The 26,842-nt window shown below is 40.6% G+C and overlaps 1 protein-coding gene across 6 annotated transcripts in view; it reads right to left on the reverse strand.

The window, feature by feature from the left end:
- FNDC3B (fibronectin type III domain containing 3B) overlaps positions 1-26,842 on the reverse strand; it is a 355,159-nt gene that overhangs the window by 42,290 nt on the left and 286,027 nt on the right. For all 6 annotated transcript variants that reach the window (XM_015092550.4, XM_015092551.4, XM_042234418.2 and 3 more), the window contains 11 exons: positions 24,282-24,406; positions 22,877-23,051; positions 20,749-20,835; positions 19,387-19,525; positions 17,136-17,207; positions 14,436-14,554; positions 12,492-12,597; positions 11,427-11,599; positions 8,835-8,948; positions 8,351-8,500; positions 1,738-2,018 (listed from right to left, as the gene is read on the reverse strand). In XM_015092550.4, the coding sequence (XP_014948036.3) occupies positions 1,738-2,018; positions 8,351-8,500; positions 8,835-8,948; positions 11,427-11,599; positions 12,492-12,597; positions 14,436-14,554; positions 17,136-17,207; positions 19,387-19,525; positions 20,749-20,835; positions 22,877-23,051; positions 24,282-24,406 (1,541 nt within the window). The remainder of the gene's footprint in view (positions 1-1,737; positions 2,019-8,350; positions 8,501-8,834; positions 8,949-11,426; positions 11,600-12,491; positions 12,598-14,435; positions 14,555-17,135; positions 17,208-19,386; positions 19,526-20,748; positions 20,836-22,876; positions 23,052-24,281; positions 24,407-26,842) is intronic.

Below are 26,842 nucleotides of genomic sequence, written 5' to 3' on the forward strand. Positions count from 1 at the left end.
TCTGAACCCTGGATCTTGACCTTTCTGAAATGCCAAAAGGACTCCGTACAGTGTCATTTTCGGCCTGTGAGGTCATAAGCACCTTTTATCTTAGGTTGCTGTATAAATGTCCCAATTCCTTGAGTGCTCTGAGGGCAAGGATGGTGTTCATCACTGTTTCATAGACAAACAGTGCACAGTGGGTCTGCGCCCAAGAGGGATCTCTGAAATGAATCAAAGAGTAAAAAAACTGCTGTCATCACTTGGAAAAGAAAATGAATGCACTCATATGAATTATCCACAAAAGACGGGAAGAGAGGGAAAGTAGGGATAAGATGCTTAGGCAGGTTGGAACTTTTGGTATCTTACAGCTGATAAACTGATTTTTTTCCTTCAGTGTTTTCTAATGTTATAGTCTGATAGACTACCTTGGGGATGAAAAAGGTAGTCAATCAGACTATAACATTAGAAAACACTGCAGAAAAAAAAAATAAGTCAAGTGGTAAACCTTTTTTTTTTAGCAGTAAAATTACCTGCTTGCATTCTCCTGTTCTACTTCAAGAAGAACCAGGTTTTTTTGGGTAAAGATCTTGATAACAATAAAAATTACAGTGCATGTTTACTGTGCAATTGCTATGTATTGCTGCTGGACTCTACATAAGCATTTAATATTCATTTGCTTACTCCTTACAACATGTTTTTGAAGTAAGTGATCTTGTTCTCCTCATGCTGCGGACGACGCTGAAACACCAAAAGCTTAATTTGCCTGAAGACACAGCTAAGGATCTGTTTCTGAAACAGGCTTTGCTTCACCTCCTTAATAAGCCATTGAACTTGACAAAGGAAGACACCCTGAAAAGGCACTGGAATAACGAATGGTTCCTGCACTCCTCTAATGCTAATCCTGAACTTTTGGTCTCCCAGCTACAGCAGCTTGGTGCATGTGTGCTAAGTCCCTTCAGTAGTGAACGACTCTGTGCAACCCCATAGTCAGTAGCCCACCAGGTTCCTCTGTCCATTGGATTTCCCAGGCAAGAAAACTGGAGTGGGTTACCATTTCCTTCTCCAGGGGATCTCCCCCACACAAGGACTGAACCTGCGTCTCGTACGTCTCCTGCACTGGCACTGGCAGGCAGGTTCTTAACCACTAGCACCACCTGGGAAGCCCTTGGAGATAGAACTAAATGTCTTGAAATCTCAAGAGGCCATGTTGAGAAAAAGGTGCATAGGGGAAGGTGAAGCGCTGGCTCCTCGACAGGAACGCTGAGGGAAAGGAAGAATGCAGGTGTTAAGTGAGTTTTGCTGGGTGGAGTGTGATATAGTGTCATTTCTCTGGCTACTCATGAAATCCTGCATAAAAGATCCATCACAGATGCTCTGTAACAGTGTGTCTGCTTTGAGGGGATCAGAAGAATGGCAAAGCCCTGCTTCAGAGGTGCACACACAGAGGGTGTAACAGAGTGATTAGACAGAGGAAAAACACCAAGAAAAGCAGTTTATCAAAAGACTAAGGAGGAGGAATTGACTTAAAATGGTTGGTGAAATGTCCCCTCAAGAGTTAGGAATTATATCAATTTGTAACTGACTCATAAAGTAAAAAGCAGTACAAGTTTTTGAAATGTATTTGCATTTAGTACTCTTAAATACATTAAAAATGACTAGAATTCACCCATTTGGCCTTTAGGACCTGAAGGTTCTGTAGCCCTACGCACTGATGTATGTGCCCATGCAGCTATATTTCATCTTTCCTGCACTCACCGGTAGGTGGTTTCTGGAAGGAGGTCTTTCATAACATGGGTGGTGGTATTGCCCACAGTGATGCTAGTATCTCCAAGATCTATGTTGTAAGCAAGGATTTCAGATCCATTATTGCACGGCTCTTCCCAGTTCAGTACAAGGCACACAGAAGGCGAATCGGGATAGGCATTGAGGGTCTCCTCCTCCAGGACACACAGAGTGGAGACAGGGTCAGGGGCAGATGCTGGTGTCTGGCAAAGGACAAGCTCACTGGACGGTCCTGCTCCAGCTTGATTAACAGCCTGAAAAACAGAACAGCGAGACAATGCCCCCATTACTTCATGAGCACCTACTAATGCCTCCACACTAGGTGCTGCCGAGTCTAAAGTAACACGATGGCTGCCAGAAATGTAGGTGGAGACAAATCCTCCACATTGTTCATACTGATAACCACTTTCCAAAAGATATCAATCACACTTTTCTGCTGATAGAAGATAATGTTGCCATTGTTTCTTATGAAAGATCATTTAAAAATAACACTTCATATTTGCATAGCCCCCTTCACTTTATGTGCTCTTAAGCCACCTTCACAATAACTGTCTGAGGCAGGTAATGCATGGAAGCTATTCTTATCCGCCTTTCAGATGAGATCGGGCGCGCTCAGGGTGGTACGGCCTTGCCTTAGATTTACCTGCCTTTCAGAGAAGAGGGAACTCAAAGTCAGATCAAATAACTCAAGCCCAAGATTCAGAGGCCAAGCTGGGATCAAAATCCAGTAATGTGACTTTTAACTGAAGTGTTGCTCTGAAAGAAGTATAGGAATTTAGAAAAGTATTCATTGTTTTCCATGTGAATGCGAAATTTGTATCTGAAGTCAATGCTCTGCTCTCCCCTGACTTTGAGTGTCACTGCTGACACCTGATCACTCATCACTCAAATACTCACGCGTTCAGTCTCCGGGGCCGTCCTCTTGTTTCTACTTACCTGCTCTGCTTCTCAGTCACCTCTGCGACCTGAGACTCATCACCAGGATCTCTCAGCCCTGGAGGAAACCAGGCCCCAGGCCTTGCACACCTCTGTACCACTTCTGCTTAAACTCCTGGACATCTCACCTTGTCTCAGGGCAAATGCCATTTATCCCTACACCCAAATTTATGTGTACAGTCCAGACCTCTGCCCTAAATGCCAGCCTAGCGTATTCAACTGCCCACTGAATATCTCCATTTAAATGTCAAATAGTCACCTCAGACTCAAGTGTCTGCACAGTTCCAAAACGGTGTCCACCCCATTCTTGCTCATCCTTCCTTCCACCCCCACTGCACCGCCTGTGGTTTCCCCAGCCTTCAGGTTGTTCGTGCCTTATCTGTGAATCACTGCTGGGCATCTTTCTTTCTCTCATACCCCTGCCCAAGCCATCAGCACACCCTTTACCATTCTAATCTGACTATACTCTCTCGCATCTGGTGACTGTAGTGACCTCCTAACTGGTATTTACATCAGCCCATGCCCCACAATCTGTAACAACCACTGTCCCTTCTATGCTCTCCCACCAGATACACAGGTAGCGTCAAAGTTCTCACAACTGTCTACGAGAGCCTGTCCGATCTGTTCGCCACCACTGCCTCCCCCAAGAACCCAGAACCATTCTGCCCTCACTGTCTCCTGCTTCCTCCTTCTCTCCCTCTGCTCCAGCCACACTGGCTTTCTTGCTGTCTCACAGGGACACCGAGCTTGCTCACCTCAGGGCCTCTGCAACTCGCTGCCCCTTCTCCACAAAGCTCCTTCCCTGACATCTGCATAGCCCATTCAATCAGCTACTCAGGCTCCTCTGGAGTTTTGCCCTTTGCAGAGACCTCTCTGAACACCACATTTAAACTTGTAGTTACCCCCACCTCAACCCCCATGATCCTTCTCATGTATTTCCTTTCTTTGCTTTTATTTTCATTACAGCATTTATCACCAACATAGTATATATTTCATTTAATTTCTCCCTTGATTAAAATGTAAGTTCTGTGACGGCAAGGTTGTCTGGTTCACTGCTGTAGCCCTAGCAACCAGAACAGTACCTGATACAAAGCATGTGCTCAACAAACATCGTTAACAACATCTTTTTCCCTTACACAAACACTTGGCAACCTCTTGACAAAAATGAAAGTACTCAAAAATCTAGTTTACTTCTCAGGAGACCTTATGAGGACAAATGATAAACCAAAAGGAAAGTCATCTGAGCTCTTATATCAAAGGTTCACTACAATGCCTGTGTGTTATCATTCATTTCAGAGAAGCAAGTTAAGAGCATTCATTTGCTATCAAATCGCTTTTGAAACCCTTCTGTAATAAATTTTTTACATCTAGTCCTATTTCATGACAACACCAACTTTCTTTTTGGTAGAATATTTGTCACAAATTAAGAGCATATATTTAGATATTTTGGGGGGTACAAATTTATCACAGGGGCAGAAAAATAAGACACTATGGAGCCCAACTTTCATATTAACTGAGGTTTTAACAACTATGTAATACAAGGAAAAGAACATAGATTTTAGAGTTGGAGCTTTGTTCATATCTTGATTTCATTACTTACTAACCATGTGATTTTAGGCAAATTAATGTTTCCGAGTCTGGTTCCTCAGATATAAAATGGGCATAGTAACACATAATTTATAGTTATTTTAAAGATTAAATTTGTTAACATGCAAAATCCTGGCAGAGTATGAAGCCAATGGTCAGTGCTTCACTTCCCTCCTTCTCACTAGGAAAATCAAGAACAAAATCGCAATAGCAATTTTCCTAGTTTCCTAAATTTTCCTAAAGCAATTTTCTTAAAACAAAACAACAACATACACTGAACTAATTTTAGACTTAAAGAAAAGTTGCAAAAATAGTGTATATATTTCTCATTTTGCTTCTCCTAATATTAATACCTTATATAACTATCAGTCATGTCCCACTCTGCACCCCCATGGACTGCAGCCCACCAGGCTCCTCTGTCCATGGGATTTCCCAGGCAGGAATACTGGAGTGGGTCGCCATTTCCTTCTCCAGGGGATCTTCCTGACCCAGGGATTGAACCCGTGTCTCCTGCATCTCCTGAATTGGCAGGTGGATTCTTTACCACTGAGCCACCAGGGAAGCATATATATAAATATATATACAAATACACACATATATGTATGTGTGTATGTGATATAAATATATGTATGTGTGTATGTGATATAAATATGTGTATGTGTGTATGTGATATAAATATATGTGTATGTGATATAAATATATGTATGCGTGTCTGTATATATGTGTGTGTATATGTATGTGTGTGTATAAATTTTTTTTAATAAAAGGAAATTCCTAGACAGTGATCAAGAGAGAGAACAGCAGTAGTGGCTGAATGGGAGGCTGAGCCATCTGTCTTAGACTCCCACAGCTGGCTACTGACTCAAGTGCCCATGGAAAGAAATTATTTTCTGCTACTTACAAGAATAGAACTGAGATGCTGTGCTGGTCTGAGAAACCATAAGGAGTTTCTTAAATACTCCTATCTTTAACCGACTACCATTAATAACTAACCTGAGGGAATGTGATGGCAATGATGATGATCTTTGGGTGGAGTGGGGGAGAAAAGAGAAAAACTCTTTGTTAAAGGTAAGAATTAAGCAAATGGTCTACAGGGAAATCCAGGTCAAAATTTGTTTCAAACTTTCAAAATATTTATATCTCACATAATTATGACTATACAAACCTAACATACACTTAAGGCTGAATTATTGATTTCTTTATAATCTTATACTATAATGAAAAATTCAGCACTAAGTATTTTATTACCCTTTTCATGTTATTAATATACTCTATTATTTTTTCCATTATTTTTAAAATTAACATTTTATTTATTTTACTCTGTATCTGGGTTCCATCTTCTTACTCTGTTCTTACACCTCCTTACTGGTGTTAATTGAGGTCTTCAGTAATGATTCTTGATTCATTACTTTGTCAAATATGTGCATTTGTGTTGAGTGATTTAATAAGGGCTAAGGGGATATGAAGGATCCAGAGGAAAAAATACAGATTTTAATTAAATAACTGATATCAGCCATACTACATTGGTGATCTCTAAAAAAAATCAAGAAAGTATAAGTTTTGTAATTCTTAAAATCTGTATTTATATCATAACTATCAGTCATGTCTGACTCTTTGCAACCCCATGGACTATATAGCCCGCCAGGTTCCTCTGTCCATGGGATTTTCCAGGCAAGAATACTGGAGTGGGTTGTCATTTCCTTCTCCAGGGTATCTTCCTGACCCAGATATCAAACTCAAGTCTCTTGTGTCTCCTGCATTGGAAGGCAGATTCTTTACCAACTGCACCACCTGGGAAGCATATATTACTATAAAACAATGATCAAAACCAGGAGATACAATAGTATTAATAATATATAGATCTTATGTAGTTAGATTCAAATCTTACCAATTTCTAATAGTGTTCTTTTTATATTCCAGGATCTTACTTAAGACCCAAATTTCTTTTACTAACCTTATACTATGGAAAATGCTTTCTTGAGTTATATCTCTTATTATTATCAAATTCCAAAGCAAACCATTTTAAAGAATCTTAATAATATTTAAGAGTATGTGTAAAATATACAATATGCCTCATGTAAGCATATGTACCCAGGAATTATTTGGGTACATGTTAATTGAAGCATTCCTAAGGAAGAATATGAAAATTCAAAAATTCCTACACAAAATAAACAATGCTTCCATCCAATTTTTATATGATACTATATACATATTACAGTGATTTAATTTTTAAAGCACCAAATATTTAAAAGAATATTCAGGCTTTAACCTGACTTTGTAGTAATATCAAATAAAAATGATTCAGATTAGGTTCACAGGTATCAAGAAATTAATATAAGATGAGGAGACTTTTCCTGGCAATACTTCTTTAGTATAGCAAGTGTGGTCTTGAGAGTACTATCCCCTTTATAGTGTCTGACTCATTTTATGACAAGTAAGTATTTTCAAACAAATAAGTTTGAAAATACTACTGTTGAAACAGAGAGGCAAGATTATTACACAGGTTCTATTCTTACCAATGTATCTTTAAAATGCAATTTTGGGTGTTAATGGTAAGTAACAACAAAAACTCCGAAAGAAAAAAAGGAAATAGAACATTTTAAAGAGAGACCAAAACTCAAAAACAGGTTGGCCTGAAGTTCTTTCCTGTGATGGCAAAGAGTTTTTATTTATATCCTGCCTTGTTCCAAAAACAGGAGTGTAGCACATAATTCAACCTCTCCCCAGTGACTCAGCATTGTTGTTATAAAGCTCAGATAATGTGCTGTGACCCTGACTCACTGATGAAGGGTCAATTATGTCCCAGGCCCTCCATCTGAGGTGTGTATAACGAAAGAGTTTAACCAGAAATGTTTACGATAAAACAGCCTTCAGAATTTAACAGAAAAGCTTCTGCTGATCTGGAAAGGTAACCTGTGTGTGTGCCTGCTCAGTCACTAACTTGAGTCCAACTCTTTGCTACCCCCATGGACTGTAGCCCACCAGGCTCTGTCCTCAGGGTTCTGCAGGCAAGAGTCCTGGAGCTGGTGGGTTGCCATTTCCTTCTCCACGGGATCTACCTGACTCGGGGTTGAATCTGTATCTCCTCCACTTCAGGCGGATTCTTTACCACTGAGCTACTTGGGAAGCCCAAAGTTAACTTAAGAAGGGACGATTTTCTCCAAAGAGGCTGAAGTAAATGGACGTGTAATAAACAATATGATCCATAACTTAAATCAGATGGAAACCTAAACCTGGCATCTTTGCTTCTTTATTTAAATCTAAACACATGTGAAAATATAATTCTTTGTTATCTCTCCTTTTGGTCATCCTGATCATTCTTTGAGGTTGGCACAAAGCAGTGCTCAAATGTTACTGAACAAATGGAAATAAATGAACAAAGAACCCTGTTTTCTCAAGACAATAAGGCTTTACAAAGGGAAAAGAAAATATTTACCCAAGTCAATAAAATGAAAGCAAACCTATGACTACTGTCACTCTTGGGGGTTAGGCTAGGAGCTGACTATTCTTTGTGTTATTCTCTTTGGACACCCAAGTGGAAGCTTACAGATAGCCAGACGTTGTTAGTGGTCACTGAGGGGTGGGAGGTTGGTCCTGTGATCAAATGCAGACTGTCCGAACTACTCTACTGCTTGTTTCTGGCTCCAGTTAACATCTGGAATGGAAGTTTTAAAGGTTTTTTGCCTTTTGTCTAAGTGGCTTTCCCAGCGAAATGTGCATCTCGGAAAATTCAGACAAAAGGCATCTTCCCTAAGGAGCTATGCCCACTTTGCCTTGGACTCGATCCTGTATTCAATGAATTAACCAGCAAACACAGTGCAAGGGCGGTGACGAGTACAGTGGAGATGATTCGGATTTTGTTCCCATGTTTCAGGACCTCTCAGAGAAGCAAAAAGCAACTGTAAAATGCCAAAACAATTGCATCTATTTTTATTTAAAAGGACTCTTTTTCCCATAACATCCTTCCTGATGTCCTCCATCATGAGCCTTTGAGTAAGTTTCCCAAAGAGTCTTTCAGGGAACACCAGTATTTGTGAGTAATGGCTGCAGAGTGTCAGCCTACCTGTAATCGACAGCAATACTGTGCAGCAGGTAGCAGGTCCCTCATTTCAAAGCCGGTGTCTGTCCCATGATAAACGAGTTCTAAGGATTCTTCATCTTCTCCCCACTCCAACCTGTACTCTGAGATGTCGGCACCAGAGCTTTCAGGACTCTGGAAAATTCAGAAATTTAATTTCATTGAGAAGAAAATCCTATGATATTTGTGTTCAACTAATTATACCAAAAAAAAAAAAAAAAAAAAGAGCAAGATGCCTCAGAATATTTGAAATACATGCAAAAGAAAAGCATGAAAAAGATACTCAATTTCGTCTTAATTTGGATCAGTGGTAAAATTTCCATAACTCCTGGCAAGCACTAAGGCAAATGACTGTGTAAGAATCACCTACCTACATGTGAATTTTAGCTTTGTAGATCCCTTGTACCTTGCACTGGGGAACAGATAAAGTAGAAGAAACAAATTAATGCAGAATATGTGCCTGACTTACCTCCCAGCTCACTAGGACACATCCATCAGGCGTAAAAGAGATACAAGGTGCTTTGCACTGTCCAGGAGGCCCTGCAGCAGTGGTAATTTCTGAGACATCAGAATAGGGACCATACTGCAAGAGAGAAACACACATGTGCTTGTAGGGGTGTGTTAGGGATGTGCGTGCGTGTGTGTGTGCACACAACACAAGCTTATACCAAACAAGGAGTGTGTGTGTTTGTGTGTGTGTGCATATAACACAAGCTTATAACCAAACAAGGGCTAGGCTAATGGTATCATCAATACAACTGATTAAAAGCATTACTTAATGGTGTTCACTTTCAATTACATGAGTAGATTTTCTTCCCACATACATTACTTGAGTGGTAAATGTCTATTTTATATATATATATATATATATATAAAATTTTTTTAATTCTAAAGGATTAGAAAGTTGGTTTATTATACATTTTTGCTGTGACCTAAGAAATAAAAAATGCTGACTTTTGCTACATCACAGCATTGTGCTTTAATTTCTCAGGGCATTTCAAACTAAACCAAGTCAGATGCATACTGTAGCTTAAGGCCTAAAAATCTGTGTGGAATTGTTGGTTATCAAATTTTGAGTATTTCTTCTAGTCACTGGTATTTTTCAATTTGAAACCAACAGTCCTATTAATGTTTGCTTGGCAGGCCCACCATCTCAACTATCTGCAGCTTTATACTGCATTCTCTCCTCCTCCACCATCAGCGGTCACACTGCTCAGAGACAATCATCTCTATAGACGTAAAATGCATCGAGAGGACCAGAACCCCCACGTTAAGGTGGAATATGTGGTACTTAAAAGAACTGGGGCAAAGAGTAAAGTAATTTTCAGGCTAATGAGGAAGTCCAACCAGTCCATCGTAAAGGAGACTAGTCCTGGGTGTTCATTGGAAGGACTGATGCTAACGCTGAAACTCCAATACTTTGGCCACCTCATGCGAAGAGTTGCCTCATTGGAAAAGACCCTGATGCTGGGAGGGATTGGGGGGAGGAGGAGAAGGGGATGACAGAGGATGAGATGGCTGGATGGCATCATCGACTTGATGGACCTGAGTCTGAGTAGACTCTGGGAGTTGCTGATGAACAGGGAGGCCTGGTATGCTGTGTTTCATGGGGTCACAAAGAGTTGGACACAACTGAGCAACTAAACTGAACTGAACTGAATGAGGAATATGACTGTGTTTTTCAAAATGGAGGAAAAAACATAAAGAAAAAAAGTCTTTGACATTTTCTAATATAACTTGCAAATATACTGAAGGTGGGGGAGAAACTGTCTGGAGTAGACCACAGAAGAGGACCACAAGTCAAATATATGGTTCAAATTCAATATAACAGGATTTAAAAATAAGGCTGAGATAGTTTCTTTAAATGACAAATTAGTAAAAGGAGAAAGTAAACCCCAATCAGTCCAGCTGCACATGTGTCTTTATCATGGCGAATATCTTCTTCAAAAGTTGAAGGGGAAAAGCACCAGAGTTTCATCTGCAGTATGGGTGATTATCACCATCCATCCTCTTTTTACTTATAAAAAGTCAGGGTACAGAGGCTTTCTTATCTCTCACCAATACATTTTAATTGTCTAGTTTTGTGTGTGTGTTTTTTTTTTTAAATGTAAATACCTGTATCTGAAATTCTTTCCTAATGGTGAATTAGAAGAGATCCAGCTCTTGTTCAAGGTTTGTGATCCTACTTCAGACCAAATGTTTTCAAACTAAGGCCTGGCTAACTCAAAATGGACTAAAGACAAAAACACTTCACTTCTGAAAGGCATGAATGAACACCAAGAACTAGAAAAGTCATTGCCAACTTCCTGTCACTGTCCGTTTGGCTTTCTTTCTTACAAAAATCTCATTGATTAATTACATCTATTTATTTGTACAGAATGCATTTATACACTTCATTGGCTCTCTGTAGGGCGTTAGCAGCAGTTTGCCCTACCCACACCCTTCCACCTTCTTTTACATTTCTGCCCATCTGTGACACACCAAAAAGCCCTATAGTTTCTGGGTCACTTTATTCTCACTATGAATCCACATCACTCTGCAATTAAAAAATCCAGTCACCTTCGTGCATATAGTCAGACCCTTTCAATCTTGAATAGCCCACCTCAACAACTTCAAATGGAGTACTAGAAAGGACCAGAGAGTTCTATGAAATTAAAAAAAAAAAAACAAATAAGCTGGTCTCCCTAGCCTATACCCCAGTGGAGTTTTAAAAACTCACCTAAGACACTGCTGAGTAATTTAGACAACATGGTAAAGGAATATTATGTAGTTCTAACTTCTCATAAGTGATTTATCTAGGAAATTATTTTAAGAAACCACCAAAAGGCATCTAAACGGCAAAGTCCTTATTAACTTTGAGCTCTGTCTTAACAGGAGGACAAAAGAATCAAAATTTCCAATGCTGGGTCTACGTGAAACCAAAGCAGGGTTTCTTCAGAAATAAGGTTTTACGTACAGTTCTTTAATGGCTGTCATCGTTGGACAGATACAGATGAGGAATTTTAGGAGGGTGGAAATGGAAGTGCCAGGACCTCATGCTTTTGTCGTGATAAGTACTCACCCCTCCGTCATTCAGAGCCCGCACCCTGAAGCGATACACAGTTCCTGGAAGCAGGTTACCCACGGTGCACTCAAGCTCCGGCCCATGGTACACCTCCGAAGCTACATCCTCCGGTTCTGTCATCTCCACGCTGTACTCCGAGACCTCACAGCCACTTTCAGAGGCAGGAACGTCTGCGAATGGAGAACGCTGTTCATCTTAGAACATTTTTATTATTTCTGGTTGGCCCTATCACACCTTACATTCTATGATGTTTGCAAAATATCATGTAGGTAGCCTGTCCTTGATATTTACAAAAGAACCCCCACTTCAAAAAGAGAAAGAGATACAAAAGAAAGTTTCTTAATGATGTTATCCATACTTTTCAAAGCAAGCACATTTAATGATATGAACAAAATGATTCCAAAACCATAGAACTTTTAGGCAATTCCTTTACATTCTAATGCAAGGTAAAGACAAGAATTAGAGGGGAGAAAAATCTTTTTAACCTGAAACCAAAGGACATATTAAATCAAGTTAGAGAACCCCAAACTGGCATAACATCTTAATTTAGATATTAAGTGATGGGGAACAATAGTCTAACAGAGTTCTGCAAGTTTATATTTGCAATTTTACATGCTGTGAATCATTAATATGACAGGAAATGCTAACATAGCTTGAGCTGAGACTGTAAAACACCAGGACCCACACACGACAGGGTGGTAAAGGTGAGGAGGATACATATGCTACCTAATGAAGAGTTTCTTGGTTTAACCTCTTTATTAAGCACAACTTTTATTTTATGAATAAAGTTGGGGAATTCCTGCTCTGAAACATTTTCTAGAACAGTACCCTCTGAGGGCAGGGGGTGAATAGCACCTGCGGCACCATCAGGAACAGGAGGATGGGCCATAGGGCTGGGCGTTCACAAACCCAAGCCCACGTACATTAAACAGAATGTGGACATTTTCAATAGACACAAATCTGGTTTTCAGAAGAAAGACCTGAAACTTAATTACAAAGCTGTAAGTCTTAAACTCAACCTCCAATTGTCCAAACTGGCGACGTGAAGATGTGGTCACTCACCCCACTCTAAGTGGACTTCTTTGTGCTTTGGTCTACCCAAAACCCTCGGTGGGCGACACTGACCTGGTGCAATGCTTAGTGTGCGAACGGGGAGACTTTCAGAACACTGCAGGAGAAACACCAAAGAGAACCGTCTCTTAGTTACTATGCATTTTTTAGAGCTCTACATACCAGGTAAATTCCACTCCATACCAGCACACGCTGCCAAGGAGGGGGTTACACATTGGATGTGTACACTTCTTACGCAGTAAGATCTTCGTCTCTAAGTGTGTAGTGCACGTGTATATTTGTGTATGTTTTGAGTATGGACATATGCATACGGCACTGGTAAAAATAATTATTTATGGTGTCAGATCTGCAGACTGACATTTTGACTGTTGTGTATCCCAAGCACACAGTTACCTCCCTTTAAACTAAAAATCAGACCCTTCCTGAGGACAGAGGAGAACACAAAACAACAGCTGGATGAGGTTTGTAAACAGTGCCATAAATGGCCCATCATCCACATACAGAGCAGAAAAGCAAATAAAGTCAGCTGAGTGTGACATTAACCAGCAGGTTCTGCTAACGTTAAAATCATCAGGGCTTCTTTTTTGCAGGGTCTGGTTGTGTAAGGCTGGTGGTATGGAAGCTGACACCTTTTTGAGATATGAGGAACATGGTAGAGACATACAGCTCAACCAACCTCATCCTCCTCGAGGAAATGCGGTACAGAGGAGATGTGTTTATACATTCAAGGGGCACCGCTGCCTCTGTGCAGACTTGTGCAGCACCTCACGGGTAAGAGAAGCTCACCAATCACCTGTGACTTTGAGGTCAACCTGGTTCACCCTCAGAGACACTGTATAAATGTCGTTGAGCTGGACCCTTTTTTTAAACCTGAGAATTCTGTCTAAATATACAGTCTAGACTTCACAATACTGCTATCCTTGGGGGAAAAAGAAAATAAACATATGACAGTGTCAGAGGTGGGTTGACTGGCAAAACTTGGCACCTACTGGCAGGTGTTCTCTTGAAAAGTCAACCCAGTACAGGGCTCTAAGCCATCTTCTGTGCACGCTCTCTCTCAGCACTACTGATTTCCAAACCACGATGCTAAATATCTCTATGATGAAAATGGTTTTTACCATATTTTTACCGTATCGCCTCTCACTCACTGTCTAAGCGTTCGTCATTTGGACAACGATCTCATTTCCTGAACACTTCATGTGTGCTTGTTTTGAGCGCATGAGAACACTGTGAAGTCGAAACCAAGTTTCCTGACATGTTGAACGGCTGGTCTAAGGCCATATAAATTGTAGACAATGGTGGTGGTCATTCTGTGATGTATAAAATATTAACTCACTGTGTTGGGACAGGAAACTTATATAATATTGTAAGACAATTATACTTCAATTTTTTAAAAAGGCAGACAACAAGAGAACTGGTACTACCTACAGATGTATAGGCTGGGCACTGCGCAATCTCAGGAGATGCAATTCAGCTCAGTTATCCTAGGTATATGTGGCTTTACAAGCATTTTCCAGCAGATGGCAGCAAAGTATCAAGAGGAAGGTGTGTCTCACATTCTTACAAAACTGCCAAAGTAACAGCAAAGCTGAGCTGGAGGTTGCATCTTTTTGCTCTAAAGTCTAAGCTTTTCTACCATTGTGATAACTGAGGTTCAGCCCCGTATTTGTTAGCCATTGCAAATTGCAGACCACCTTCAATTTTCAACTGTGATGTGGTCATGCCCAAGTCTTGGAAAGCAGCACAATTCAGTTGAGAATCATCTGGGTCTATCTTTCTATACCCTCTAAAGCACAATTCAGAAAACTCTGATGTGATACCATGGCAGGCTGTAGTACCAAGATTTATTTTTTAACAGAAATTTACTCTGATGTTACAGATAGGCTGTCTGAATTTGACCAAAGATGTTTACTTTTACACCAAAACAAAACCAACCTGACTGTGTCCACCAGTACTTATGCAGCATGCTCGGAGTTTGTACAAAGTGCCTGGTTTCAAGTGGGTGAAAGTGTACTCTGTAGCCGACCCACTGTAGGCCACTTCCCACTGACTCGCTGCAAAATAAGACCATGTGTGAGTTCATGCCTTTTGTAAAAATGTAATAGTACCAACCATTCCTGATAAGAAAAAGCTCTAAGTGGTTTCTGTGAAAACCAGCATCTCCTATTCTTTTCTTCTTTTTTAAACAGTCACAGGGCTCTCTTTCCATTTCCTTTACAAAATGAAATACTAAAATAACATGAAGGCATTTTTAATACTTAGCACTGCTGGTTATAATACTTAATATTACCATGATCACATTTGCTGAGTGTGGAGGTTTAGATGCTGGAAAGCACATGAAATCTGTAGTTGGCCCCGTAGCAGGAGATGGTATTGAGCAAGCTGGCAAGTGAGAAGCCAACTGGGGCCAGCTGGGCAGGGGGAAGCAGGCTCAGCCATAAGGTTCCTGGTCAGCCCAGGGCACCACTGAAGAGTTTCTCCTGGTTCTTATCTGCCTGGAGGTCACAGCAAGTAAACTACCCCGACCCCATCCCAGCCATATAGACCAAGTCCTTTGAGGAAAGGCCTGCTGTTTCCATGGAGCCCCACTTAAGACAAAAATACCGAAGACAGTGACTTTAAAGATGAAATACTCAGTATGACCCAGGTTATCTAACCACTTCTGGGGATTAAAGAAAGCAAGCAGGGCCACTGAGGGGATGGGGTGAGGCTGATGCCACCAGGCGAAGAGCATTGTGTGTGGGGGGTGGTGCTTCAACCACCTAGGACATTTATTACTCCTTGCTTTGCTCCCACTAACACTATGTTCCCAGCAGACTATTTGAAAGGAGCGTTTTACTCCATGCAATTGTTTTAGGGAAAATACTTTTACCCTCTTCCACAACAGTTACTTGGAGAAGGAAACGGCAATTCCTGGAGAATCCCATGGACAGAGGAGCCTGGTGGGCTACAGTCCATGGGGTTGCAAACATTCAGACATGACTGAGCGACATATATACACACACGATAGTTACTAACTTCCACAAATACTATCAGCTGCTTATTAGGCCAGATTTACAATAAAGTCCGGCGAAAGAAATGGCAACTCACTCCAGTACTCTTGCTTGGAAAATTCCATGGATGGAGGAGCCTGGCAGGCTACGGTCCATGGGGTTGCAAAGAGCTGGACACGACTGAGTGACTTCACTTTCTTTCTACAATGAAGTCACATGCACAAGGGCCATATAGGAACAAGGGGGAATAATAAAGATAGTCATTCTGACATAACTGATTAGATGACCTGCACTGCAAAGGCAACTAGGAACAAGGACTAGAGAGTAGACTGAATTAATCGCTGATGTCATGCGCTACCACACCGCTGACTTTACGTGCAGAATGGCATCTACTTTTAATCAGCCACAGTGGTCAAGAGAGCCACAAAACTTCAAAATATATTTAGTTTTTCACAATGAGACACTGAATATACATGACTTCTCTCAAAGGTCTGATTTTTAGCATAGAATATGATTTTACGTTAAGAACAGCTGTGCCCATCTCAGAGTATTATGAGTTTTTTTGGCTTAAAATAGGGTAGGGCCCAACTGATGTGAAAATAAAACATTCCAGGTGGCTATCATGGCACAGAATAAAAAGCAAGCCACACACCTGCACAGACTGTTTGTAAAAGTTGCTGTTAACTCTCCCCACCGTCCCCGCCATGTATATCACTTTAAAAAACAAAGTACTAGTTACAGGGATCATTAGAGTAGTGGTGAGGCAGGTGTCATTTTTATAGTTCTGAGGACTTCACTTTTTTCTATTAAAGCATAATAAATTTTATTAGAAGATCTAAGAATTTTTTATAAAACACTATGGAAGGAATCTGACTTCTAACACTGTCCCACTTTAGCTCACCTAGTGTAAGGAATAATTAAATAATTAAATAATCTGACTGAGAAATCACAACAAAAATGAAGACATTTCCTGAATTTGTTACAGTGTGTTATGCTTGTCAGCAGCCCACAACAATATGTTGTTATCCCCTGTGCACTGATTCACTCTTCCTGCTGATCGCTTCTGACACTTTCTCTGCTTATAAGAATTTCTACAGAAAGTATGCCAAGAGAGATGAAAAACATATTTATTCTATTAATGAGGACTTTTGGCTTAAAGAAGTGACAAAGATTTTAAAAAGCATGATAAAAATATACATATCAAGCAGACTGATCCCTGATGCTGTTTGAAAGAAAAAACTGTCAATACATGATTAAAATCCACTTACCGTAGTACCTCTATCAACAGAATAAATGATCGCTCACTATAATGGATCCCCACTCCAGTACTCTTGCCTGGAAAATCCTATGGACGGAGGAGCCTGGTGGGCTGCTGTCTATGGGGTCGCACAGAGTCGGACACGACTGAGCGACTTCACTTTCCCTTTTCATTTTCATGCATTGGAGAAGGAAATGGCAACCCACTCCCGTGTTCTTGTCTGGAGAATCCCAGGGACGGGGGAGCCTGGTGGGCTGCCGTCTATGGGGTTGCACAGAGTCGGACACGACTGAAGCGACTTAGCAGCAGCAGCAGCACTATTATTATACAGATGTTTATCTTATTAGAAAACGGGACTTGAATAAGAATTTCTACAAACTTCACCTTCAGAATTTCCATCAGTAATCTCCAGCAAGTACTTGAGTATTTCTGAACCACCATTGTCCTTTGGAGGATCTGGAAAGTAAGCAAATGTCTTATTAGTTATAAAAGCATACTGACTTTTGTTAGTAAACATTATTAGAACACACAGAACCATGTAACATTAGACTGTATAAATTCTGGATTCAACTAAAAGACACAAATAACATTTCACTCAACTCCTTACTTGAAAAACAAAAGAAACAAAAACACCACGAAATCTTCTGACTATGCAAAGTTTACAGAGCTAGAAATGCTGAAGAGTTAGCATTTAGCGAAATGTGAACAAAACTCGAAATATGACTTTATTTTTCTAAGAGTTATGCTCAAATATTTATTTTGAGAATTCTAAAGCCTGTTCTTCAATATTTGATGGTTTTTATATAAAACAAAATATTCATGTACCTCTTTTCAAAAATTATTTTATTCTTTATTTCACTTAAATCATCACGACCAATTCTTTTGTGAGATGGAAAGAGAGGGAAAGGGAGGTGTAAAAATTATTGATGAAATAAATAAAACATCAGAATATAACAAATATGTTCATCACAGTTTGCTGCTAAGCAAACTTTACATCCCAAGGGAACCTAATAGAAAATCAGATCAACTGGAACCTATACCAAAGAGGCGGTTTGCAAAAGGGGTTCTGGCTTGTTACTAGAACCCTGTGTACCTTAGCTATTTGTCTACCGCTAACCCAGGGCCTGCAAGAATTCTTTTCTGAGCAGAAAAATACCTTTTTTCAAGACTACAGAGAATTTGCCTCTCCTATCAACTGGCCATCTATGTTTTAGACATATTCTCGGGTTACTCATATAGATTTAGAAACTTTAATCCCTCTTTTCACCTGTAATTTCCATTAATGTACATGAATTTCAGTAGTAGGTATTTACAGCAGTAATTAAACAGTTAAATATTATGGCATTTGGGGCCTCCCTGGTGGCTCAGATACTGAAAGAATCCGCCTGCAATGCAGGAGACCCAGGTTCAATCCCTGGGTCAGGAAGACCCCGTGGAGAAGGGAATAGCAATCCACTCCAGTATTCTTGCCTGGGAAACCCCATGGACAGAGGAGCCTGGTAGATTACAGTCCATGGGGTTGCAGAGTTGGACAAGACTGAGCGACTCTTAACAGTTAACAATGAAAGTAAATGTTCAGTGTTGACAGAAATTTCTAGGATATTCTGAGAAAAGAAGCTTTAGATCTGGCAAAAAGCACACCTAGATTTTTTTTTTGTTTCTTTTAATCATATCCGTGTTGCAGGGAATAATTCTGTCTCTAAATTACCACATAACTTGAAGCGGTGCTATGTCTCCGTGGTTGGTCTCTAATAATGATTTAGTTATGTTTTACATTTCCTTTGTATCACTTGACTGCCAGGTAAAATCATTTTTTTGTCTGTTAGGTAGTTACTATTATTATATGATGTTGCTGCTGCTGCTGCTAAGTCGCTTCAGTCGTGTCTGACTCTGTGCGACCCCTAGATGGCAGCCCAGCAGGCTCCCCCATCCCTGGGATTTTCCAGGCAAGAGTACTGGAGTGGGGTGCCATTGCCTTCTCCGAGTATACGATGTTAGTGATGATCATACACATTGTAACAGTTTCACATACAATTGCAAACGTTTATCCACACTCTAATGGCATTCATTTCATTGAAATAATCCATGCAGCAGGTGAGACACAATATCCTCCTACCAGATTCCTACAAATGGCATATAATGAACTTCAATATGGAAACTTCCTGAAGTCCAAGGCTTCTGATTATATACAAACAACAAAAACTAAAGTCTTCTTAATTCATTGTATCTTAAACATTCTGTAAAATTTAATATGACTTAAACCTAAATTTTGAAATCTATTTTCAATACTAACTTTATAAATCAATTTTCATATTAAATATTGCTACATTTTAAGGGAAAGTTACTGAAGAATGATATATTCAGAGACTACCACATACAAATCATTAATATATTAAACTGCAGGTGGAAGAAGTGTCTTACAGGAAAATCATGAAGTAAATGAAATGCTCTTACAATTGTCAATTTTACCAACTGGTGGCATTGTCAGGATATTTCTAATATATGTATTTCAAACATGTAAAACTCCCTCAGATAATATTTTTCTTTGTTAACTGGTTTGTCACTACTGAAATTAATCAAGTTTTAAAAAAAATCTGTCAAAAAAGGCAGCAGCAGCAATAGCAATAAAACATACCCCATTTGACACTAAAGCCGTGAGACATAACTGGTCCTTTAATGAGGGGTCTTGTAGGTGGTCCAGGCCTGTCAGGACTCGTTGTACAAACCAAAACTTCACTTGGGCAGCTTTTCCCTTCCATATTAGAAGCAGTCAGCTGTAACACAACCGATAACACATTCATATGCTTTAGACAGCAAGTCTTAAACCAGCGGTGACGTTCAATATACGGCAAGAGCAAGGCATCCATGAACTCAGACACACTACACACACTCTCCCTTGCTCTCTCACAATCTCAAACTACTAATTTATAAGTGTTTCTTTAATGGAGTACTTATTTTCTGTATAGTTTACTTATTAACAATTAAAAATGAAACAACAAGGTAGGTTTTAGCTAAAGACATTTTTACCTTTTCAAAAATACAAAACAAAACCAGTATGTCTCCACCCAGTTCATTTTGTTTTATGGAAGGAAAATATGGGGCAGGGAGTGGGCAGCAGATATAAAGAACCTTGCTAGACTTGATTATTTAAGAGTAGGACAATGCCACCTTGTGGAGAATTGCTGGCAGTATTCCTCTGAGCTCACAGTCAGCCATCGAATAGCAAGGTTTCTTAAAATATCAAAAACTATCAGTTTTCCTTTAGTAGTCACACGTTCCACTTGACAATCTGACAAATATTTATTGAGTGACTCCTACAAGTTAAATAACATGATTTGGCTCACAAATTAAGAGATGGAAAGACAGAATCAGAAGACAACCACATCTCTCCAAAGCGCACACTGTTGCACAGAAAGTACAATGCTGTGCTAGGATCAATGAACACTAAGGCAGCACAGAAGGCTGCCTGCTGTCTCCTCTCTCCTAATGAGATCGCAAAACTGTCTTCTGCTACAACACCATGTCCCATGGTGACATCAGCAGCAGTTGTCCAGAGCCTAACAGGGGAGGGGTGTAGGTAATAGAAGAGAAAACGAAAAATGGCTGAGAAAAAGAAAATGGGCAATAGAGCACAGGACAATGGAAAAAAAGGAAATCTGATGAAAAGAAGAAACTGAATAGAAGGATGTAAAGTGCAGGTGAGAGACAGGTACACTGGGCACCTGGTCCGAATCTTCCTGGGCAAGGGCATCTAGCCTCATTGTTACGTAATTTACTATAGCACATTACAGCGACAGGTTTCTTTTCTGAAAAGTCGAGGGTGGGTTTTAAAATTAAAGTATGGTGTGTATTTTATAGATATTACTTTAAAAGGGTAAAGTGCAGCAACCTTAAAAATGTTTTTAACCTTAAAAAAAGTTGATTTAAAATGATAAAGGGGTAAAACATAAAAGAGCTTCATTTTTAAGCAGTTCAAGTACCCAAATGACTGACTTACCCTGAATTTATACTGTGTGCTTCTTTTGAGATTTTTCACAGTACAGGTTAAATCCTCTCCAGTGTATTTTGGGTGGAAAAGGTTATCCTGAAAAGGCAAAGCCAGAAAGAAACATCAGTATCATAAAATCTGGGCATTAAATCCCTTGTATGCAGGAGTTTTATACTGCTCCTTTCCATCATCACTGTGGGCCAGAAGTCTGGCAGCTATAGCAAATATAGGGCCAGAATCCCATAGTGCTTTAAGTAAAACTTTAACTGTTATCACATCATAATCTGTCCTGATCTGGGCACTATTATTGTGAGACTAACACTAATGTGAAAGAGAACAATGCTCTCTCTTTGAAAAAGTGCAAATTTGCTTTGGAATAGATGCCATCATAAACTTTCCTCACAGAGCAAACATTTTCTGGTTACTCAATAAACATTTTAAACAAAGAATTTAACTACCAAATTAATGAAGCAGTATGTAGTTTAAAAAAATTACTTAACAACATTGTCATGAAAAAACGCTCTTGTGCAGAAGTTCTTACTGTCAAGCTGCAATGTGCTATGTAATAAACAGTGGTTGGGGTTTCTGACACAGTGTCTTCTGGCTAACGGGGAAAGGCAAGCTTGGATAGGGAAGCTATAGCCCTTCAATGGGATAAATGTCCCACTGACAGCTAACTGTATGGAATTCATACATCAGTATTCTTAGTCATGCGTGCATCCAATGATCCACCCCCATTCATCCATCCGATCTCAGAACACCCCTGGTGCACCAAGCTCTCTTCCATGCTCTAGAGGTTTAGTACCACCCAAGAACAAAGTCTTGCCCATCAGAAACTATATTACAGCTGGAGAAAGCAATTAAAAAACTCTGCATACAAATATGAAGCATGTTGTGTGGTGTTAAGTGCTATTAGATTAAAAATAAAGCTGGGTAAGAGAACAGAGTGTGCAATAAAGCTAGGGAGCATTGCTTTCTATAGCTCTCCAGGCTCAATGAAGCAGCCACATGCGGCTCTTCCAATAAATTAAATACAATTAAAAATTCAGTTCCGTGGGCTGACAGCCGCATCTCAAGTGCTCCGCAGCCCTGTGTGACTAGGCTCTATCTTATTACAGAGCACAAATTTCAGAACATCTCCACCACCACAGAAAGTGCTCCTGGACAGTGCTGTCATACAAGGCGGTCAGGGAAGGGCTCTCTAAAGAGGTGACATGTGAGAAGAGGCCTGGAGGAAATGAGGGAAGTGACTCAAAGATATCTGAAGGGGCATGTGAGCCAGAGGGCACAGGAGTTGCAAAGGCACTGTGGGAGGGCATGGCTGGTGTGCTCAGCGAGATGACAGCGGCAGGAACAGGTCAGTGATGAAGACCCTGAATTCGGAGGACCTGGAAGTCATTCTGAGAGTACTGGCTTCTCCTCTGGAAGAGAAGGGAAGGCACTGGGATGGGAAGGTTCTGAGAAGAGCACTGACATGCCGTATTTTATTTAACAGGCTCACTCTGGCTTCATGTGCAGAACAGAGTGTAAGGATGAAAGTAGAGAAAATACTTAAGAGGCCATTCCAACAACCCAGGGGCGAGATGGTAGTGGCTGGGAAAAGTATAGTAGCTGTGCAGATGCTGAGAAACGATCAGATTTCTGGGTAACTTTGGAAGGGAGATTTACACGGATTTGCTGACTGATTACATATGAGGTCTGGTGGCTCAGACAGTAAAGAATTTGCCTGCAATGTTGGAGACCTGGGTTCGATCCCTGGGTTGGAAAGATCCCTGGGGAAGGGAATGGTGGCCTGCTCTAGTATTCTTGCCTGGAGAAGTCCATGGACAGAGCAGCTGGTGGGCTACAGTCCATGGGGCCAGACATGACTGAGACTAACGCAACAACACAACACAAACATGAGGCCAAGGATGACCCCACAGGTTTCTGGCTTCCCCAAAGGAAAGGTCGGGGATGCCATTTACTGATCTGGGGAAGACTGTGGGAAGGACAGGTTTCTGCTGGTGGTTGCACTGGTAGAAATTAAGAGTTTGGTTTCCGATTTAGGCAGTGAATCTAATTTCACAGTGTACCCTGTAGCTGTGATAAAACTGACTTTACAGAATGCACACAGAAGTATGACGTGTACCAGACTTACATTTTCGTCCTCCTGGATTTCCAAGGTGTAGGTGACTACTTCCTCAGGTGAGCAGCCTTCTGGTTTACTCCACTGCAGTGTGACCCATGTGACCCCAGCTCGAACAAGTCTTGGTGCCGAGGGCATCTGAGGAATGTTTCCTAACGTGTAGCACACCACCTCTTGGCTATACCCGCTGGAGAGAAACAGACCCGGTGAGACACATTTAGGAGCACGTGGAGGAGTCTCGGCATTTCAAAAGCTACCGTGTGACTGGCTTGGGTTGCTAAGTCTGTGGCCTGACAGGTTCAGCGAGCAAAGGCAGGCAAGGATCCTTTGGGTGATGTTCCTTACCACAACTTCAGTGTGCCCCAATCACCCACTCCTTACTTAGCCTACTACTAGAAAAGCATACTGTGTTACAGGACAATATATTTAAAAATGTATTTCTCCCACAGGCACCTAGGAGTAAGCACAGTGTGATGCTGACAAGCTAAGAGCCACAGCTACCAAGGAACTGTCAAATCAATGCATATAAGGGTAAACAACTGTCTGTTGATAAAATAAATGTCTTACAAATATGTACGCTGCCATTTTCCAAAAGTTTGTGGATGCTTTTAATTCATTTATAAATTCTGAAGCTGTAGAAGCCTTTATCATTACGACTGTTCAACTAGTGAACTCTAAAAACACAATGGCTATCATGGGTAGGGAAAGAGGGCTGAAAAGCTTGTGATCTTAACAAGTTCTTTAGGCTGAAAAAAGGGTTGGGACCAATCATGTGCTGAACCTTTAAGAAGATTTTTGACAAGCAGTGATGAAAGAAAAAGATTTTTCTCTTAATCAACAGTTACCCAGGCAGTGCAGTTGGAATATGGTCTTTTCAAGGCACTTTTAATCTATTGATGCTTCACCATAAACCTGTTCTCACCTTTCCCTAGCAGCTTGGAGGCAAGCCGTGAGTCCTACCCAGTCCAGATTCTCTCCAGTCTCGTGAGTATCTGCCTGGGCTTGACAACAATGGATGGCCCAGCAACTCGTTCTTTGTATCAGGAAACACTCAGACATAATTGAAAAAAGCAACTGAACGAGTAGCTTGCTAAAGTGATGAAAGAAAAAGGCACAGCATCTGAAAAATAAAGTCTTCAGAGGATTCCCTTTCAAAATCTGTAGTTACCTTTCCCTTGATTCTCTGAGACCCCTAGTGGGCCTTTCTGCATTGCAGCCTGCAAGGCTGCAAAGGACACACGGCGGCATTTATCACCTCTGAAGGGGCCTCTAGCCTCTGATTAGGATTCTCTTTTGGAAAATCTCTAGCTGGTGCAGTGTGGAGGCAGTAGGCGACCTCGCCTTTCAGCAACGTGAGAGGAGGACTCAGGGACACCACATAGAGGCTTAAAGGCACAAGGACTGGGAAACGCCATACCTGGTGCCAATGTCATTCCGAGCAGCCAGCCGGAATGTGTACCCCATGGCTGGACACAGCTTTGTCAACTTGCAATGCTTCTGGCTCCCAAAGAAGCACTGTCTGAAACCACTGTTTCTTTTCCCCTAAAAGAAAACAAGAAACAATGCACATAAAGTTAAAAAAAAAATAAGAAAATGAAAGAGCATTTTGAATAACTGCTTAATTTTCTAGCTTGGATGAACAAAACCAAGAGAAGGAAAGCACTCTACAATGAAATGCCATCCTTAACACAAAGGCACTACAGATAATGCTGTTACTGAGACAGGTGGTATACCATACTTGCGGTATTTTGAAAGAGGACTTTGGTCAACAAAATAGAGAAGGCCTTTTTCAGGCACAGGGCAATGCTCAAGTTAAGGATCACAGTTTCTCAGATCTTCCTCACTTGGTCAAATAGCCCAATCTGGCCCATTAGAGTGAGTCTGCGGCCTCACAGGATAGCTAGCTTGGGAACTGTACAGTCTTCCCCAGATGGCCCAGCACTCAAGGACTGATCTATGCAGCCCTGCAGGTCACAAATGTTCCTCCCCTGACCACCACCACCCTGGTATTCTCTCTCTTCTCCTGCTTTGTGGCAACTCCCAAGCCCACCCCTGTACACTCCGGCTGGTGAGCTGCTTGTATGCTCATCCCTAAATGCTGGGCACATGTCTTTGACTAAACCTTGTCCACATCTGGTTTCAAAGCAGTGCTTTGGACAATCTGGGAGTTCTATCAAGGCTAGTAGTTGAGCTGAATGTCTGACGAGGACTTGGAACATCAGTTCAATTCATCTATGTATATTACAGCCATTCTTAAGTGTCTATGAGGCTGGAAACACATTTTTAATACATTCCTAGCCTTATATAATGCTTCGAATTCCTTAAAGTAAAAAGAAAACACTCCAGTGGGTTCTCTTAATGGATCTAAGAAGAAAAAAAAACAAAACACAAAACTACTCTGTGCCATGATCAGAGGCACGGAATGCCCATATCAGCAGTTTTCTAGAATATTTCATACCCATAATTCACAGTAGTCTATCTATGTTCATGCAAAAGAAAATCACATGCTAATGCTGGATGAATCTCAGCATTTTAATCAGACAGCCAAGCCCAGGACTTTAAGGAATATGTTTGAAGCTCTCTATTATATAAAAAACAAAGAAAGCACATTTTACTCCTAAGAAAATGTAGGCATTTCCTTCCTTTAAATAGGCCTCCAAATGCTTACTACTTAAAAAAAAAAAAAAATTCCAGGTGAAGTTTAATTCAAAATAAGCATACAACTAGCTTGAAGTATCACCAGGCTGAACAGATTAAAAATCACCATATCACAGTCATCCTCAAACTTTTCCCAATCTTCCCTCCCAAGCAAGGTGGTACCCTTTCCAAGGAAGAGAGTAGAAGCCCTAACAGTCTTAAAGAGCCAAAGTTCATGTTATCAAGGGTTCAACATGCAGTCAGGTACAATGATGAAAAATGGCAGGGGTGGGGTTGGATGAAGGGGGCAGGAAAGCATATTTTTCAGCTGCAACTTAGGCAAAGTCACTCTGTGGCTGGCAAATCATGCCCTTATGCTTACTTTAACCTTGAGCATTAAGGTTGCTGCAGACAATTTATTCAAAGGAAAGCCGTTTATGCATACATTTGCATAATTACATCCAGTGTCTGATTACACTCTGTGCGCTGCACGCCCTGGTACGTTCTGTATCCATTTCAGGCAGTAGCGTGATCCACCTTCTTTCCTCCTCTATTTCTGAGCTCAGAGTAAACAGTGCAAGAAAGGCACATCCTGCCGCCACGGAAGCCTTCCAAACCCCAGGTTGGCTCCCCTTCAATGCCTCGTTTTTCCTATTCTTTGTTTGGTCTCCTTTTCCCATTTCTGGTGCTTAGAACTACAGCCAGTAAATAAAAGTCAGTCTGTTCCTTACTAGGTTGATTTGCTTTAATATGGTGGAAACCAGCCTGTGGTTTAAATGAGAAAAAAAGAGTGGGGGAGGCATCAATGATGGGAACTAGACTTTTATTTTAAAGGGCCAGAGCACTGGGGCTCACTGAAGAACTGAGAGAGAGAGCCATTCTGTGACCTTTAGGAGGTTTTCCTACATTGCCAACATTAAAAAAAAAAAAAAAATTCTACTTCAGTATCAAGAACAATTACTAGATAAACTCCAGCTTGTTTAGGTAAATCATGCCAAATTTTATACCTTTCCCAACATGCTACCATGTGCATGAACCTCAAGAACACAGAGAATGACCCAGAGTTGGTGGAACTTTAGAATCAAGTTTTAGAAACAGTACTTGTAGAATATGAAGGGGCAAGAGTACAAATGTTTCACAGAGTTAATAAAGTAAAGCTTACTGGTGAATTTTTGGAAGTTACTGAATATAAAATAAAACAAAACAAAACAAAAAAAAGGAGGAGAGAAAGTAGGTTAAAATATTCAAACAAGAGAAGTTCTTGAATAAAATAAAATACTCATGTATGACAAGGAGTTTAATAAAAAATAGGATACCTGGGAAGAAAGAAAATTAATATTC

Source organism: Ovis aries, chromosome 1, assembly GCF_016772045.2.
Source record: "Ovis aries strain OAR_USU_Benz2616 breed Rambouillet chromosome 1, ARS-UI_Ramb_v3.0, whole genome shotgun sequence".
In the NCBI taxonomy this organism is placed as follows: domain Eukaryota; kingdom Metazoa; phylum Chordata; class Mammalia; order Artiodactyla; family Bovidae; genus Ovis; species Ovis aries.